Here is a 17,104-nt window from a genome sequence, read left to right as displayed (position 1 = left end):
ATGAAATTCACATAACATACAACTAGCCATTTTGAAGCACACAATTTGGTGGCCTTTAGTACATTCACATTGTTGTGCCACCATCCCTCTCTACACAGAAAGTTCTTAATACATATTTTTTAAATCAATACATAAGTAAATACAACTGATGAATTAAATTTACTGCTGCTTTGCATTTGGCTCACCATAGCCCCATTTTCCCCTGTTAATAATCATACCAGCCTGCATACGTGTACCAGAGACTTACAGTCCTGGGGTACACCAGCCTGGCAGAGAAGAATCAGTTTTTTAATAAATATTTTATTAATGATGTCTTCCTAATTTTCAGCTATCCTTTTCCATTACAATAAGCTTCCTCATCACTTGACAATACCCACCATCCTTTATTAAATGGGCTTTATTAAATATGAAGGCAAGACCTGGTCCCAGGGTCTAAGCATTCTTTCTGGTCATTTCCCCGAAGGCAAAAACAGTATTAAGAATGTTGAACACTACTTCTCTTCTAATGAGGAACACCAGATCCGTGGTCTACAGTAGATGCATGTACTATTTTCAGTGTTGGAAGAAAAATACTCTTTTTTATTCATCCCAGTGGGGCATAGAAATCATATACTCCTCAGTATACCAAGATGTATCCATGACACCCAAATGTACATATTCACAGACTTCTTTTCCAGGAGCTGTTTGCTATAGCCAGTAGGAAATGTCCTCTCTTCAGAATTTGCTTTTAAAGCTAGGCTTTCCCATATACTTGCAATGATCTCAAATGCAAGATATTTGTCACTGGATTCCATTACTGAATATTTTAAAATAAAGTGTTATGGTCTAGGGGCAGTCAAGGCATTATGAATTATTCATCAATGGTGGTTAAAAGTAAACCTTGAAAGCTGAGCATTCTGAGAGTAACATGTACTTCCGAACTGTGTTTGGTTTTCAGTATCCTGCACACACCCACCTATCCTGAATAAGTAACAACACCAGATAGATGGCGAGACTCGTTAGCATTCCTTCCTTGCCTATGAAATTTTATCACCTCCTTTCAGTTTCTTCTACTACTAGCCTAGATTAAATCTTCCTGTTCTCAGACCTGATCAATTACAGCTATCTGCTAACTTGCCAATCTCCAGCCCTCTCACTTTCTACCCATCAAACCTTACTATGAGGTAGTTTAGCCTAAAGCACAACACATATCTTTTTGCTTCCCTGATCAAAACCTTCCAGAGTCTTCCCATGTCTGTAAAAATTCAAATCTCTTAGTCTAACATTCAAATCCTCTATAGTTTAAATCCTCATTCAAGCCTGAAACTGAACTCATCTGATGCCTGTGTCCCAGGAATGCTTTGTGCATCCTGCCTTGGGGACACTATTCTAGATCTCTGGGAATGCCCTTTTCCCATTGCTGTGGGTCCCAAGCCTCCCCAGCCCCACCCATTTCAGAGACTTGTCCTGCCCCTCAAATGCTTTCTTGCATTCCTTTGTTTATAGTTCTTTCTCCATCTTCCTAGAAGAGTGTCAGGTATAGATGTGATGGGCACTTTGGTTTGCTGGAGTGAATGAAAGGGCCTTAGTCCAAACCCCCTCCCCTGACCTCAGCTCTCCAACAAATAGGAATTTTTCCCTCCCCTGAACACCCATCACCCTTCATTTCTATTTCTTATAGGTTAATTTTCACTTTCTAATTTGTGTCTTCCCTAAAAACTGTAAGTCCCTTGCGGGCTCAGTCAGTGTAATTAGTGATTAATCTTTGAAGTCCCTGCGGAGCACTGCCTTGTCCCTGGACGTATTTGCTTGATGAAGATGTACAGTTTATCTCAACAACCAATGTAAACATCCTGGGAAGTTTGAGCTGATTTTTTTAAAGAGTAGTTTGCTGAATTTTTAGTCTTTCAGTCTGCTCCAAAGTACTTCGGATGGTGGTCAATAAATGTTATTTATTTGTTATGATCTAGTGAATCAGTGATTTTTATGCTCATATATTTGTTATCATGACAATTATGTCATTTCATATTCCCTTTGGGAGGTGAGGGAAATGACTGTTGGATACCAGTTTGTAGCATCTCTGGACAATTGTTATCACTGCTACTCCTTTAGAGTAGGTAGTATCTAGCAGGAGGAAAAAATAATTGAGATGATAAAAATTGGTATCACTCTGTTTCTATATATAACTCAAAGTGGAAATTTGCCATTAGTTCATTTTAAATGCCTTAGCAGGAATATTATAAGTCCACAGTTTTGTTGTTATTATTGTAGTTTAGGAAAAGGGTCAGAATCTTCACTTTGTTATATTCTAGTTGAACCTTACCCCTGAGATGCCGATAAATTTTAGCCCGAGTTACTGCTTATCCTTCCCATCTAAAGTACTTTTCAAATTCAACATAGGCTGAAGTGGACTGATTATAATACTAAAATGTAAATTGGTTTTATGAAAACCCATATAATCAACTTTGGGAGCCCAGTGTGCTTACAATGATAAGATTGATAAGAGCTGTGAACAGCAATGTATCTGAGACGTGTTTGACAAGTGCTGATGATTCTTTGTCATTTCTCTTTTAGAAAAGCAGCAAAATATTCCTCACCTAGAAAGAGAAAAAGGTCCTCAGAGGGTAGCTGCTCACATAACTGGGACCAATCGGAAAAGCACATTCTCAGTTCTAAGTAAGAGAAACAATGAATATATGGTTTAAAAGAAGGGAATGGAAGAACTTGTTCCAAATAATTTATTCTTTGAACTTGTATCGGAAATGTTTATATGGCTATCTACAAAATGCTCCGTAGTAATCAAGTCTCAGATTGACTCTTTTCAGAAGCAAGATTACAAGATGAATAGCTTAGTTACTGCCCTGGCATAACTGGCTTCAGGAAAATTCTGAAGTGGAAGTGGGAGAACTTTGAGTTTCCCATGCCCCCATCTTTGCTTTTCTTCTTCTTTTTTTTTTTAAAGTAATTTTTCTCTCTTTCATCAACTCTTTCTCCACTTCAAAGGTTCTAAATCAGTCATCTACTTTCCCCATGAGTCACCAAGGCCTCCCAGTGGCATTTGTATTAGGTTGAACTATAAAAAGTTGGCCAATATTTGACCACTTTGCATTTACAGAAATGTCAGTTTCATATGGTTTAACCAAATAGGTTAAGCCTAATTATTAGCTGTAGAACAGGTGTCCATATACTGCTGTGGTTAGTGCATGGGTCTTGTAATCTAAATACCCACATTGGAATCCCAGCTACTCCTTACCTAGTTCTTTGTTTTGAGCAAATTACTTAACACAATCAAGCTTCATCTTCTTCATATACAAAGTAGAGATAATCTTTAACTCATAAAAGAGTGAAGATTAATGCAAAATGCTGTTGCACTGTAAGTACTCAATAAGTAGTGCTTTTATTTTTGTAAAAAGTTTTGTCCCGGGTTAAAGAAATTTCAGTCATCAGTTAATGAATGAAAGGTTGTTGGGGGTTTTTGTTGGTTGGTTGGTTTTTGTTTCTTTTTTTCTGGGCAGTTGCCTTCATGGTATTCCTGAACTCATGTTTTGTAAATCATTGACATGTTCTGCCTATGAGTGAGATCGTTATTTCACTATTCCTGTTTACTATTCATCAATTAATATGATAGTTGTTTTCAACTCTTGAAAAACTCAATTTTGCGTCAATCATGGAGATGAGCCCAAAGTTTAAAAGAGTATCATATCTTAGTAAGGCCCATCTTCATTCAAAGTCTTTGGGATCTGAAGATCTTTAAATCTGGGCTCTTTTTGCCAAACCTTGTACCCTGTCTTATTGGGCAGTCATTTCTAGCCTTCTGCTTGGATGGTGCTTTTGACACTGGGTTAAATTAAGACCAAGGAGGAATCCAAAAAGACCTAAAAGAATAGCAGGAATTTATGAGCTCTAGACTTGAGGAAATAGATATGTTTCTTTTGGTTTCCTTCTACATCGTTGATCTGAGCTCACCAGCACAGGAAAGGAGGCAGGGATTCTGGACAGAAATTCTTCGCAGGAGTAAAGATTACCATCTTAGTGAACAATTCCCGTGCTACTATACAAAGTAGATGAGGTACAAAAAAGTATGGGACTTCCAACAGATCACAGTGATATGGGAGCCTCCAGATTTCTATATGACTAGAATTTAGAATCCTTGGAAGATCGAAGGAGCAAGAAGTTTTATAATAGATTAAAATTCTTTACAATCCCAACCAAGAATTGGCTAGCCACAGCTATTGGGAAACTTCTTGTTTTGCTACAAGCTAACTTTGTTTTTCTCTAAACTTCATCCCAGGCTCCAAGAATCAAAAAGCTTTGGGCCAGAAAATAAATTCCTGGGAGTCGTCAAGAAAAGGACATTCATTCTTGAATAATTTGCACTTGAGGAATGGAGAGCTGGTTATCCACCAAACAGGGTTTTATTACATCTATTCCCAAACATACTTTCGATTTCAGGAAACTGAGGAGGTTTTGGGAACAGTTTCAACAGAAGAGAACAGAAAGAAAAACAAACAAATGGTACAATATATTTACAAATGCACGAGCTATCCTGACCCCATACTGCTGATGAAAAGTGCTAGAAATAGTTGTTGGTCTAAAGATTCAGAATATGGACTCTATTCCATCTATCAAGGTGGAATATTTGAGCTCAAGGAAAATGATCGAATTTTTGTCTCTGTCACTAATGAGCAATTGATTGACATGGATCAAGAAGCCAGTTTTTTCGGGGCCTTTTTAATTGGCTAAATGATCTGCAAAGAAAAAACAGTGCCCCCAGAGAGACCTTTCACTTTTCAGAGTGATACACTGTGAAAAGACTGCAAAAGAGCTGACAAAATAAGGCAGCCTGAGCAGAGCAGCCTCAATCACGAGACTCTACAACACAAGCTTTTTTGGTATCTCTGAAAAGTGACCAACGTACTCCCAGACAGAGAAACTGACAAAAGACCTTCTGAGACTCTACCTGATATCAGCTTGCTAGCAGAAATCTAGAAGGTTCTCAGTTTACAAACATTTGCGTAGCAATTAACGTCTTCCGCCTTAACCGTCTACTCTTGCGAAGATACCAGAAGACTGAAAGTTCACGGTCAGGGTATGCAGTGTGCCAGGGGAGTTGGTGCAGTGTGGGGCCTTGTGGGAGTTGTCCTGTACCCTCGTACTCTTGGAAGTAAGAAAATTCCATTCGAAATCGTATCATTTCACTAAACAAATTAAAGTTATGTTTAGTGAACAAGGAACTATTTTCAGTTGGCCAAAAAGTTCGTTCGGGTTTTATGTACTCATATGTAAAAATCCGAACGAACTTTTTGGCCAACCCGATATTTCTGAATGGCTTGTGCTTTTCATTCCCAGAAGTCAGGCTGACCGAAAGCACTGAAGGTATTTTTGATAAAAGACTCTAAAATGAATGATAAGCTAATCAGAAATCGGGAATTTGGCCCCTTGTGAGCAGGAGAACTGGGAAAGTGGGGGAAAAAAAAAAAAGAACTGTTTGATAGTGTAACTTAAGGATGGGCAAGAATTAATTATGACTTTATATTTTTATACTAAAATTTAAAAATACATGTTTCTTTTTCAATAAAAATGACGTTAAAATATGTAGTTTTTGTGTATCTCATACTTATGTTTTATAGTAACAAGATTACTAATGATGGGGAAAAGGAATTCTAATCTCTTTTTCATGGTATTGTTTATCTGACATGTGTTACTGAAGAAAGAAAGAAACTACTCACTTTTTATATAATGTGATTAAAATATATCAGTCCTTTCCTTTATAGTTAATGCTTTTGTTATAGGTTGAATTGTGTCCCCACAAAAGGTATGTAGAAGTCCTCCTCCCCAGTACCACAGAATGTGACCTTATTTGGGAAGAAGTTGGTTGCAGATATAATTAGTAAAGATGAGGTCATAGTGGAATAGGCTGGGTCCTTAATATTGTATAATGTGCCTGGTGTCCTCATTATTTAAAGAAGGAAATTTGGAAACAGGAACAGAGACACACAGGGAAAACTCCATGTGGCAACAGAGGCAGAGATTGGAGTGAGGGAGTTGCAAGCAAGGAGCTCCAAGGATTGACGGCCATCATCAGAAGTTCAGAAGACAAGAAAATATTCTACCCATAGCCTCAGAAATCTACCGACACCTTGATTTTGGACTCCTGGCCTCAAGAACTGTGAGAGAATAAATTTCTGTTGTTGAAAGCCACCCAGTCTGTGGCACTTTGGTTCAGCAGCCCGAGGAAGCTAATACAGCTTTGTACACTATGTTCAAGAGATCTATTTTTACCGATGCGCACAGATATCACCATCTATATTTTTTTCTGAAATCTTTAAATTTGGCCTTTCATAGTTTGATAGTGGGATTCAACTGTAATTTAATTCATGTGTGATGAGCTAGGGATGGAATTTTATCTTTTACCATATCAGGGACCAGTTGTCCAGCACTGTTCATTGGCTAGTCCACTCTTTCCCCACTGATTTTAAGGTTTAATATCATATACCAACATCCCAGGGGGTCTGCTTCTGTGCTCACTGTCTTTTCCTATTGGCCTGGTTGTCCGTCCTTGCACCCATACCATCCATTTTTAAAAACTGTGATAAAATATAAATAACATAAGATTTACCATTTAACCATTTCTGAGTGTACAGTTCAGTGGCATTAAGTACATTCACACTCTTGTGCAACCATCACCCCTATTCATGTCCAGAGCATTTCATTATCCCAAACTAAAACTTTATAACCATTAAACAATAATTCCTCATTTTCCCTTCCTCCCGCCTCTGGTAATCACCATATTACTTTCTTTATGAATTTGACTGTCCTATGTACCTCATGTAAAGAGAATTATGCAATATCTGTTCTTTTATGTCTGGCTTATTTGACTTAGCATAATGTCTTCAAGGTTCAATCCATGTTGAAGTATGTATCAGAATTTCATTTCTTTTTTTAAATTTTTTTAATTTAAGTATAGTTAATTTACAATGTTATGTTAATTTCTGCAGTTCATTTCTTTTTAAGTCTGAATAATATTGCATTGTTGGAAAATACATACCACATCCTGTTTATTCATTTATCTGTTGATCATACTCTGGCTTTAGTGGTTGCTATTTGCTTTTCTATAAATCTTGATGTCTTGTATATATGTTCTTCTTTAGTCCTCTGTTTCAAAATAGCATGGGCATTTTGGTTTTTAACTCACAAACTTTGTGCAACATAAGTATCTTTCATTATGACATTTTCAGGCAAAGTTTAGAAGGAAAAAAGTTACATCTGGCAGTTTAAATAAATATTCTGGGAAAAGCCTCAAATTACATTCCAAATACAGTTGATACAGTGTCAGAACTACATGTAAACTTTTTTTTAATATAAATTTATTTTGTTTATTTATTTTTGGCTGCGTTGGGTCTTCGTTGCTGTACGCAGGCTTTCTCTAGTTGCGCCAAGCAGGGACTACTCTTCATTGTGGTGCGTGGGCTTCTCATTGCAGTGGCTTCTCTTGTTGTGGAGCGCGGGCTCTAGGCGCACGGACTTCAGTAGTTGTGGCACGCAGGCTCAGTAGTTGTGGCTCGCGAGCTCTAGAGCACAGGTTCAGTAATTGTGGCGCACGGGCTTAGTTGCTCTGCAGCATGTGGGATCTTCCCGGACCAGGGCTTGAACCTGTGTCCCCTGCATTAGCAGGCGGATTCTTAACCACTGCGCCACCAGGGAAGTCCCTACATGTAAGCTTTTTGAACAGTCTGAATAATGACTATTGCCACCCAGAAGGAAAACAGCCCATTTGAACTAACGGGGAAGGAGACAGGAAGGAATGAAGGAAAGCAGTCAGACTTCTTAGACTTTATAGGACGGGCTCATAGAGCTATTGAGCTATGGATATGTGATATTCTTTAAGACAAGGGAGGAAGGACCCCAAAGACGATTTAGAGCTCATTAAGCCTTCTTCCTTGGTATCAAAAGGTGGGAATCTATCACTTCAGTTTTAACAGACCAATTCTTGCCCATTGCTGTGTGAGTGGTGCCACCCAAAGCCATGGGAGCAATGCTACCAAAGCTATGGAGGCCAGACCCCTGCCCAGCAGAGCCCTTGGGCAAGGCTGCCTCTGCCTAGATGTCAAAGAATGGAGCCGTCTAGAGCTGTGGGCATCCAGCCTAGGCAGAAGACCACAGAGTGGATGAGGTTACTGCAGAGAGCCCCTGCCAGGGAAATGCCCAATGGAGCCATGAGGGTGTGGCTGCTCCCATGACCCCAAATCAGTAGAGCCACTGGTATGCAATTCCAGACAGGGAGAGCTGCAAGCATGCAAATCAAGGCAGTGAGAATTGCTCCCTGGACGGCCCCCAGCAAAGCTGTGGGGCAGGGATGCCCCAGTGTGCACGAGAGGTCATTCCCATATCCCAGGGGCTCTGGCAGGCAGAGTATCGGGTGAAAGATTATTCTCAAGCCTTAAGATTTGACGTTTGCCTCGTTGGGTTTGGACTTGCTTGGGCCCTGCCACCCCCTTCTTTCCTATTTCTCCATTTAGGACTGGGAGAGTTTACCCTATTGCCTGTCCTGTCATTGTATTTTGGAAGCACATAACTTGTTTCATTTCATGGATTCATAGCTGGAGAGCAATTTACCTCAGAGTGAATCGTACCTTGAGTCTCATGCACATCTGATTCAGGGGATATGTATATGAGACTTTAAACTTGGACTTTTGAGTTAATGTTAGAAGACATTAAGACTTTGGGGGCTGTTGAGATGGAATGAGCATATTTTGTAAGCAAAATGGACATGAACTGGGGGGAGCCAGAGACATAATGCTGTGGTCTGAATGTTTATTTCCCTCCAAAATTCATATGTTGAAATCCTAATGCCTTATGTGATGGTATTAGAGCTGGGGCTTTTGGAAAGTGATTAGGTCATGATGGGTCCACCCTCATGAATGAAATTAATGTCCTTATATAAAAATAAGCCTGAGATAGGTACCTTATCCCTTCTGTCATGTGAGGATACAACAAGAAGTCTGTCACCCAGAAGAGGGTCCCCACATGACCATGCTGGCTCCCTGATCTTAACTTCTAGCCTCCAGAACTGTGAGAAATTAATTTCTTTTGTTTATAAACCACCCAATCTGGGGCACTTTGTTATAAGAGACCAGATGGACTAAGACATTCTCCAGTCAGAAAACAAAAAGTGGTTGAATGAATTAAAAAATAAAATCTGGCAATATGCTCTCTACAAGGGACTCACTTTAGATTTAAAGATATACGTAGGCTGAAAGTGAAGGAACGGAAAAAGATATCCTATGCAAATGGTGACCAAAAACAGCAGGGTTGGCTACACTTATATTAGGCAAAATAGACTTTAAGTCAAAAACTGTCTCTATAGACAAAGAAGGTCATTATATAATCATAGAAGGTCAATTTAACAGGAAGATATAGCAATTATATGTACATATCCAACATCAGAACACCTAAATGTATAAAGCAAATACCAACAGATCTGAAGGGGGAAATTGACAACAATACAATAATAGTAGAGACTTCAATATCCCACTTACAATAATGGACAGAACACCTAGACAGAAAATCAATAAAGAAACAACTGACTGTTGTTTGACAAAACACTGATGAAGGAAATTGAAGATGATACAAAGAAATGGAAAGTTGTCCCATGTTCTTGGATTGGAGAATTAATATTGATAAAATGTCCATACTACCCAAAGCAATCTACAGATTTAACGCAATCCCTATCAAAATACCCATGACATTTTTCACAGAACTAGAATAATCCTAAAATGTAAATGTCTATAAAAGACCCCAAATTGCCAAAAAGATCTTGAGAAAAAGAAGAAAGCTGTCAGTATCACACTCCTGACTTTAGACTATACTACCAAGCCACAGTAATCAAAACAGTATGGTACTGGCACAAAAGCAGAAACGTAGATCGATGGAACAGAATAGAGAGCCCAGAAAAAAACCCACACATCTATGAGCAATTAATATATAATAAAGGAGGCAAGAATATATAATGGAGAAAGGACAGTCTCTTCAATAAAGGGTACTGGGAAAATTGGACATCTACATATAAAAGAACAAAATTAGAGTATTTCCTCATACCATATACAAAAATAAACTCAAAATGGATTAAAGACCTAAATGTAAGACCTGAAACCATAAAACTCCTAGAAGAGAACATAGGCAGGACACTCTTTGACATAAATCACAGCAATATTTTTTTGGTTATGTCTCCTAAGGCAAAGAAACAAAGGCAAAAATAAACAAATGGAACCTAATTCAATTTAAAAGCTTTTGCACAGCAAAGGAAACCATGATGAAACGAAAAGACAGCCTATTGAATGGGAGAAAATATTTGCAAATGATATGACCAAAAAGGGGTTAATATCCAAAATTATATAAACAACTCATACAACTCAATATTTTAAAAAACCAAACAACCTGGTTAAAAATGGGCAGAAGACCTGAATAGATGCTTTTCCAAAGAAGATATACAGATGGCCAACAGGTACATGAAAAAATGTTCAACATTCCTAATCATCAGAGATATGCAAATCAAAACCACAATGAGATAGCACCTCACACCTGTCAATGCTTCTATTCAACATAGTACAGGAAGTCCTAACCAGAGCAATTAAACAAGAAAAATAAACATTAAAAAGCAACCAAACTAGAAAGGAAGAAGTAAAATTTTCTCTGTTTGCAGATGACATGGTCATATACGTAGAAAATCCTAAATACTCAACAACAAAGCTTTTAGAACTAATAAATGAGTTCAGCAAATTTGCAGAATACAAAATCAACATAAAAAAGTAAGTCACATTTCTATACAAAAACAACAAACTATCCAAAGTGGAAATTAAGAAAACAATTACATTCCCAATAGTAACAAAAAGAATAAAATACTTAGGAATTAACCAAAGAGATGAAATATTTAATATTGTTAAAATGTCACTTTTATGCTAAGTGATCTACAGATTCAGTGTAATCTCTATCAAAATCCTAATATCATTTTTTACAGAAATAGAAAAATATTTTTTAAATTTTATGCAGAACCATAAAAGACGCTGAATAGCCAAAGCAATCTTGAGCAAGAAGAACCATGCTGGAGGCATCACACTTCTTGATTTCAAAATATATTACAATAACCAAGAACACTGTGGTACTGGCATAAGGATAGACAGGTGGACCAATAGAATAAAACTGAGAGTCCAGGGCTTCCCTGGTGGCACAGAGGTTGAGAGTCCGCCTGCCGATGCAGGGGACACGGGTTCGTGCCCCGGTCTGGGAAGATCCCACATGCCGCGGAGCAGCTAGGCCCGTGAGCCATGGCCACTGAGCCTGTGCGTCCGGAGCCTGTGCTCTGCAACAGGAGAGGTCACAACAGTGAGAGGCCAGCGTACTGCAAAAAAACCAAAACAAAACAAAATAACAAAAAGATAACTGAGAGTCCAGTAATAAATGCATACATCTTTGTCCAGGTGATTTTTGACAAGGGTGTCAATGCCCTTCAAGGAGGGAAAGAATAGCCTCTTTAATAAATGGTACTAGTACAACTGAATATCCATATGCAAAAGGATGAACTTGGACTTCTACCTTAACCCATATAAAAAATTAACTCAAAAATGATTATAGACCTAAATATAAGATCAAAAACTATAAAATTCTAGAAAACATAGAGGTAATTCTTCTCTTGTATTTGGCAATGGATTTCAGATATGACACCAAAAGTAAGAGCAACAGAAGAAACAAATAGACAAACTGGACTTCATCAAATTAAAAACTTTTGTACATAAAAAGAACATTATCAAGAAAGTGAAAAGCCAACCTATAGAATGTGAGAAAATATTTGCAATTCACATATCTGATAGGGGGCTTAACAGCAGGACCACATAAAGAACTCTTACAACTTAACAACAAAAAAACAAACAACACAATTAAAAATTGGACAAAGATCAAAACCACAATGAGACATCAATTTATACCCATTAAGATGGCTACTATTGAAAAACAACAGCAACAGATAATAACAAGTGTTGGTGAAGATATGAATAAATTGGCACCATACATTGCTGTTGGGAATTTAAAATGGTGCAGCTGCTGTGAAAAAATTGGTGGTTTCTCAGAAAGTTAAACATAAAATTACCATGTTACCAAACAATTCCACTCCTGAGTGTATTTCCAGGAGAAATGAAAATAGATACTTAAACGAATACTTGGACGTGAATGTTCATAGAAGCACTATTTACAATAGATCAAAGGAAGAAAAAATCCAAATACACATTTTTATTTAGATGAATGAATAAACAAAATGTGATACATACATACAATGAAATATTACTCAGCTAGATATATATTGTTTAAGGTGCATATGTATGAATCCATAAAGAAAATTACCAGTATGAAAAAGACATAATTTCAGAGTGAAGGGAGGGGATGGAAGTGCGGAGGATCTAAAAGGAGCATCAGAGGTAACAATAATGCTTTGTTTCTTATTCTGGACGTGGGTTCAATGTGTTGGTTCTCTTTAGCATAATTTTTCATACCTGTTGCATATATTACTAATATTTTATAATTTAAGTATACTTTATCTGAATGGTATTGGTAATCATGCCAAACCAGAGATCTGGGGAGAGAATACACTACTCTTTGATCTACGAATGTGTTTTTTTTTTTTTTTTTTACATCTTTATTGGAGTATAATTGCTTTACAATGGTGTGTTAGTTTCTGCTTTATAAAAAAGTGAATCATAAAAAAGTGAATCAGTTATACATATACATATGTTCCCATATCTCTTCCCTCTTCCGTCTCCCTCCCTCCCACCCTCCCCATCCCACCCCTCCAGGCGGTCACAAAGCACCGAGCTGATCTCCCTGTGCTATGCGGCTGCTTCCCAGTAGCTATCTACCTTACGTATGGTAGTGTATATATGTCCATGCCTCTCTCTCGCTTTGTCACAGCTTACACCTCCCCCTCCCCATATCCTCAAGTCCATTCTCTAGTAGGTCTGTGTCTTTATTCCTGTCTTACCCCTAGGGTCTTCATGACATTTTTTTTCTTAAATTCCATATATATATGTTAGCATACGGTATTTGTCTTTCTCTTTCTGACTTACTTCATTCTGTATGACAGACTCTAGGTCTATCCACCTCATTACAAATAGCTCAATTTCATTTCTTTTTATGGCTGAGTAATATTCCATTGTATATATGTGCCACATCTTCTATATCCATTCATCCGATGATGGACACTTAGGTTGTTTCCATATCTGGGCTATTGTAAATAGAGCTGCAATGAACATTTTGGTACATGACTTTTTGAATTATGGTTTTCTCAGGATATATGCCAAGTAGTGGGATTGCTGGGTCATATGGTAGTTCTATTTGTAGTTTTTTAAGGAACCTCCATACTGTTCTCCACAGTGGCTATATCAATATACATTCCCACCAACAGTGCAAGAGGGTTCCCTTTTCTCCACACCCTCTTCAGCATTTATTGTTGCTAGATTTTTTGATGATGGCTAATCTGACTGGTGTGAGATGATATCTCATTGTAGTTTTGATTTGCATTTCTCTAATGATTAATGAAGTTGAGCATTCTTTCATGTGTTTGTTGGCAGTCTGTATATCTTCTTTGGAGAAATGTCTATTTAGGTCTTCTGCCCATTTTTGAATTGGGTTGTTTGTTTTTTTGTTATTAAGCTGCATGAGCTGCTTATAAATTTTGGAGATTAATCCTTTGTCAGTTGCTTCATTGGCAAATATTTTCTCCCATTCTGAGGGTTGTCTTTTGGTCTTCTTTATGGTTTCCTTTGCTGTGCAAAAGCTTTGAAGTTTCATTATGTCCCATTTGTTTATTTTTGGTTTTATTTCCATTTCTCTGGCAGGTGGGTCAGAAAGGATCGTGCTGTGATTTATGTCATAGAGTGTTCTGCCTATGTTTTCCTCTAAGAGTTTGATACTTTCTGGCCTTACATTTAGGTCTTTAATCCATTTTGAGCTTATTTTTGTGTATGGTGTTAGGGAGTGATCTAATCTCATACTTTTACATGTACCTGTCAAGTTTTCCCAGCACTACTTATTGAAGAGGCTGTCCTTTCTCCACTGTACATTCCTGACTCCTTTATCAAAGATAAGTGACCATATGTGCGTGGGTTTATCTCTGGGCTTTCTATCCTGTTCCATTGATCTATCTTTATACTTTTGTGCCAGTATCATAATGTCTTGATTACTGTAGCTTTGTAGTATAGTCAGAAGTCAGAGAGCCTGATTCCTCCAGCTCCGTTTTTTGTTCTCAAGATTGCTTTGGCTATCCGGAGTCTTTTGTGTTTCCATACAAATTGTGAAATTTTTGTTCTACTTCTGTGAAAAATACCAGTAGTAGTTTGATAGGGATTCCATTGAATCTGTAGATTGCTTTGCATAGTAGAGTCATTTTCACAATGTTGATTCTTCCAATCCAAGAACATGGTATATCTCTCCATCTATTTCTATCATCTTTAATTTCTTTCATCAGGGTCTTATAATTTTCTGCATACAGGTCTTTTGTCTCCTTAGGTAGGTTTATTCCTAGATATTTTATTGTTTTTGTGGCAATGGTAAATGGGAGTGTTTTCCTGATTTCACTTTCAGATTTCTCATCATTAGTGTATAGGAATGCAAGAGATTTCTGTGCATTAGTTTTGTATCCTGCTACTTTACCAAATTCATTGATTAGCTCTAGTAGTTTTCTGGTAGCATCTTTAGGATTCTCTATGTATAGTATCATGTCATCTGCAAACAGTGACAGCTTTACTTCTTCTTTTCCAATTTGGATTCCTTTTATTTCCTTTTCTTCTCTGATTGCTATGGCTAAAACTTCCAAAACTATGTTGAATAAGAGTGGTGAGAGTGGGCAACCTTGTCTTGCTCCTGATCTTAGTGGAAATGCTTTCAGTTTTTCATCATTGAGGACGATGTTGGCTGTGGGTTTGTCATATATGGCCTTTATTATGTTGAGGAAAGTTCCCTCTATGCCTACTTTCTGCAGGGTTTTTATCATAAATGGGTGTTAAATTTTGTCGAAAGCTTTCTCTGCATCTATTGAGATGATCATATGGTTTTTCTCCTTCAATTTGTTAATATGGTGTATCACATTAATTCATTTGCATATATTGAAGAATCCTTGCATTCCTGGAATAAACCCCACTAGATCAGGGTGTATGATCCTTTTAATGTGCTGTTGGACTCTGTTTGCTAGTATTTTGTTGAGGAGTTTTGCATCTATGTTCATCAGTGATATTGGCCTGTAGTTTTCTTTCTTTGTGACATCCTTGTCTGGTTTTGGTATCAAGGTGATGGTGGCCTCGTAAAATGAGTTTGGGAGTGTTCCTCTCTGTACTATATTTTGAAAGAGTTTGAGAAGGATAGGTGTTAGCTCTTCTCTAAATGTTTGATAGAATTCTCCTGTGAAGCCATCTGGTCCTGGGCTTTTGTTTGTTGGAAGATTTTTAATCACAGTTTCAATTTCAGTGCTTGTGATTGGTCTGTTCATATTTTCTATTTCTTCCTGATTCAGTCTTGGCAGGTTGTGCATTTGTAAGAATTTGTCCATTTCTTCCAGGTTGTCCATATTATTGGCATAGAGTTGCTTGTAGTAATCTCTCATGATCTCTTGTATTTCTGCAGTGTCATTTGTTACTTCTCCTTTTTCATTTCTAATTCTATTGATTTGAGTCTTCTCCCTTTTTTTCTTGAAGAGTCTGTCTAATGGTTTATCAATTTTGTTTATCTTCTCAAAGAACCAGCTTTTAGTTTTATTGATCTTTGCTATCGTTTCCTTCATTTCTTTTTCATTTATTTCTAATCTGATTTTTATGATTTCTTTCCTTCTGCTACTTTGGGGTTCTTTTGTTCTTCTTTCTCTAATTGCTTTAGGTGCAAGGTTAGGTTGTTTATTGAGATGTTTCCTGTTTCTTAAGGTAGGATTGTATTGCTATAAACTTCCCTCTTAGAAATGCTTTTGCTGCATCCCATAGATTTTGGGTCGTCGTGTCTCCATTGTCATTTGTGTCCAGGTATTTTTTATTTCCTCTTTGATTTCTTCAGTGATCACTTCGTTATTAAGTAGTGTATTGTTTAGACTCCATGTGTTTGTATTTTTTTACAGATCTTTTCCTGTAATTGATATCTAGTCTCATAGCATTGTGATCGGAAAAGATACTTGATACAATTTCAATTTTCTTAAATTTACCAAGGCTTGACTTGTGACCCAAGATATGATCTATCCTGGAGAATGTTCCATGAGCACTTGAGAAAAATGTGTATTTTGTTGTTTTTGGATGGAATGTCCTATAAATATCAATTAAGTCCATCTCGTTTAATGTATCATTTAAAGCTTGTGTTTCCTTATTTATTTTCATTTTGGATGATCTGTCCATTGGTGAAAGTGGGGTGTTAAAGTCCCCTGCTATGAATGTGTTACTGTCCATTTCCCCTTCTATGGCTGTTAGTATTTGCCTTATGTATTGAGGTGCTCCTATGTTGGGTGCATAAATATTTACAATTGTTATATCTTCTTCTTGGATCGATCCCTTGATCATTATGTAGTGTCCTTCTTTGTCTCTTGTAATAGTCTTTATTTTAAAGTCTATTTTGTCTGATATGAGAATTGCTACTCCAGCTTTCTTTTGATTTCCATTTGCATGAAATATCTTTTTCCATCCCCCTACTTTCAGTCTGTTTGTGTCTCTAGGTCTGAAGTGGGTCTCTTGTAGACAGCATTTATATAGGTCTTGTTTTTGTATCCATTCAGCCAATCTGTGTCTTTGGTGGGAGGATTTAATCCATTTACATTTAAGGTAATTATCGATATGTATGTTCCTATTACCATTTTCTTAATTGTTTTGTGTTTGTTATTGTAGGTCTTTTCCTTCTCTTGTGTTTCTTGCCTAGAGAAGTTCCTTTAGCATTTGTTGTAAAGCTGGTTTGGTGGTGCTGAACGCTCTCAGCTTTTGCTTGTCTGTAAAGGTTTTAATTTCTCCATCAAATCTGAATGAGATCCTTGCTGGGTAGAGTAATCTTGGTTGCAGGTTTTTCTCCTTCATCACTCTAAATATGTCCTGCCAGTCCCTTCTGGCTTGCAGAGATT

The 17,104-nt window shown here is 37.4% G+C and overlaps 1 protein-coding gene across 2 annotated transcripts in view; it reads left to right on the top strand.

Annotated features, from left to right (window-relative positions):
- The window catches only part of TNFSF10 (TNF superfamily member 10), a 43,397-nt gene that overhangs the window by 10,750 nt on the left and 15,543 nt on the right, over positions 1-17,104 (top strand). Inside the window, exons 4-5 of one of the 2 annotated variants that reach the window (XM_060150023.1) lie at positions 2,554-2,655; positions 4,271-5,577. In XM_060150023.1, coding sequence (XP_060006006.1) covers positions 2,554-2,655; positions 4,271-4,722 — 554 coding nt within the window. In that variant the 3' untranslated portion in view covers positions 4,723-5,577. Of the gene's footprint in view, positions 1-2,553; positions 2,656-4,270; positions 5,578-17,104 lie in introns of those variants that run through there. The other variant, XM_060150024.1, reaches the window with a different exon arrangement.

Source organism: Lagenorhynchus albirostris, chromosome 5 (assembly GCF_949774975.1).
Source record: "Lagenorhynchus albirostris chromosome 5, mLagAlb1.1, whole genome shotgun sequence".
NCBI lineage: Eukaryota > Metazoa > Chordata > Mammalia > Artiodactyla > Delphinidae > Lagenorhynchus > Lagenorhynchus albirostris.
Note: the sequence above shows the minus strand (reverse complement) of the source record. Positions and strands in the feature narration are given on the sequence as shown.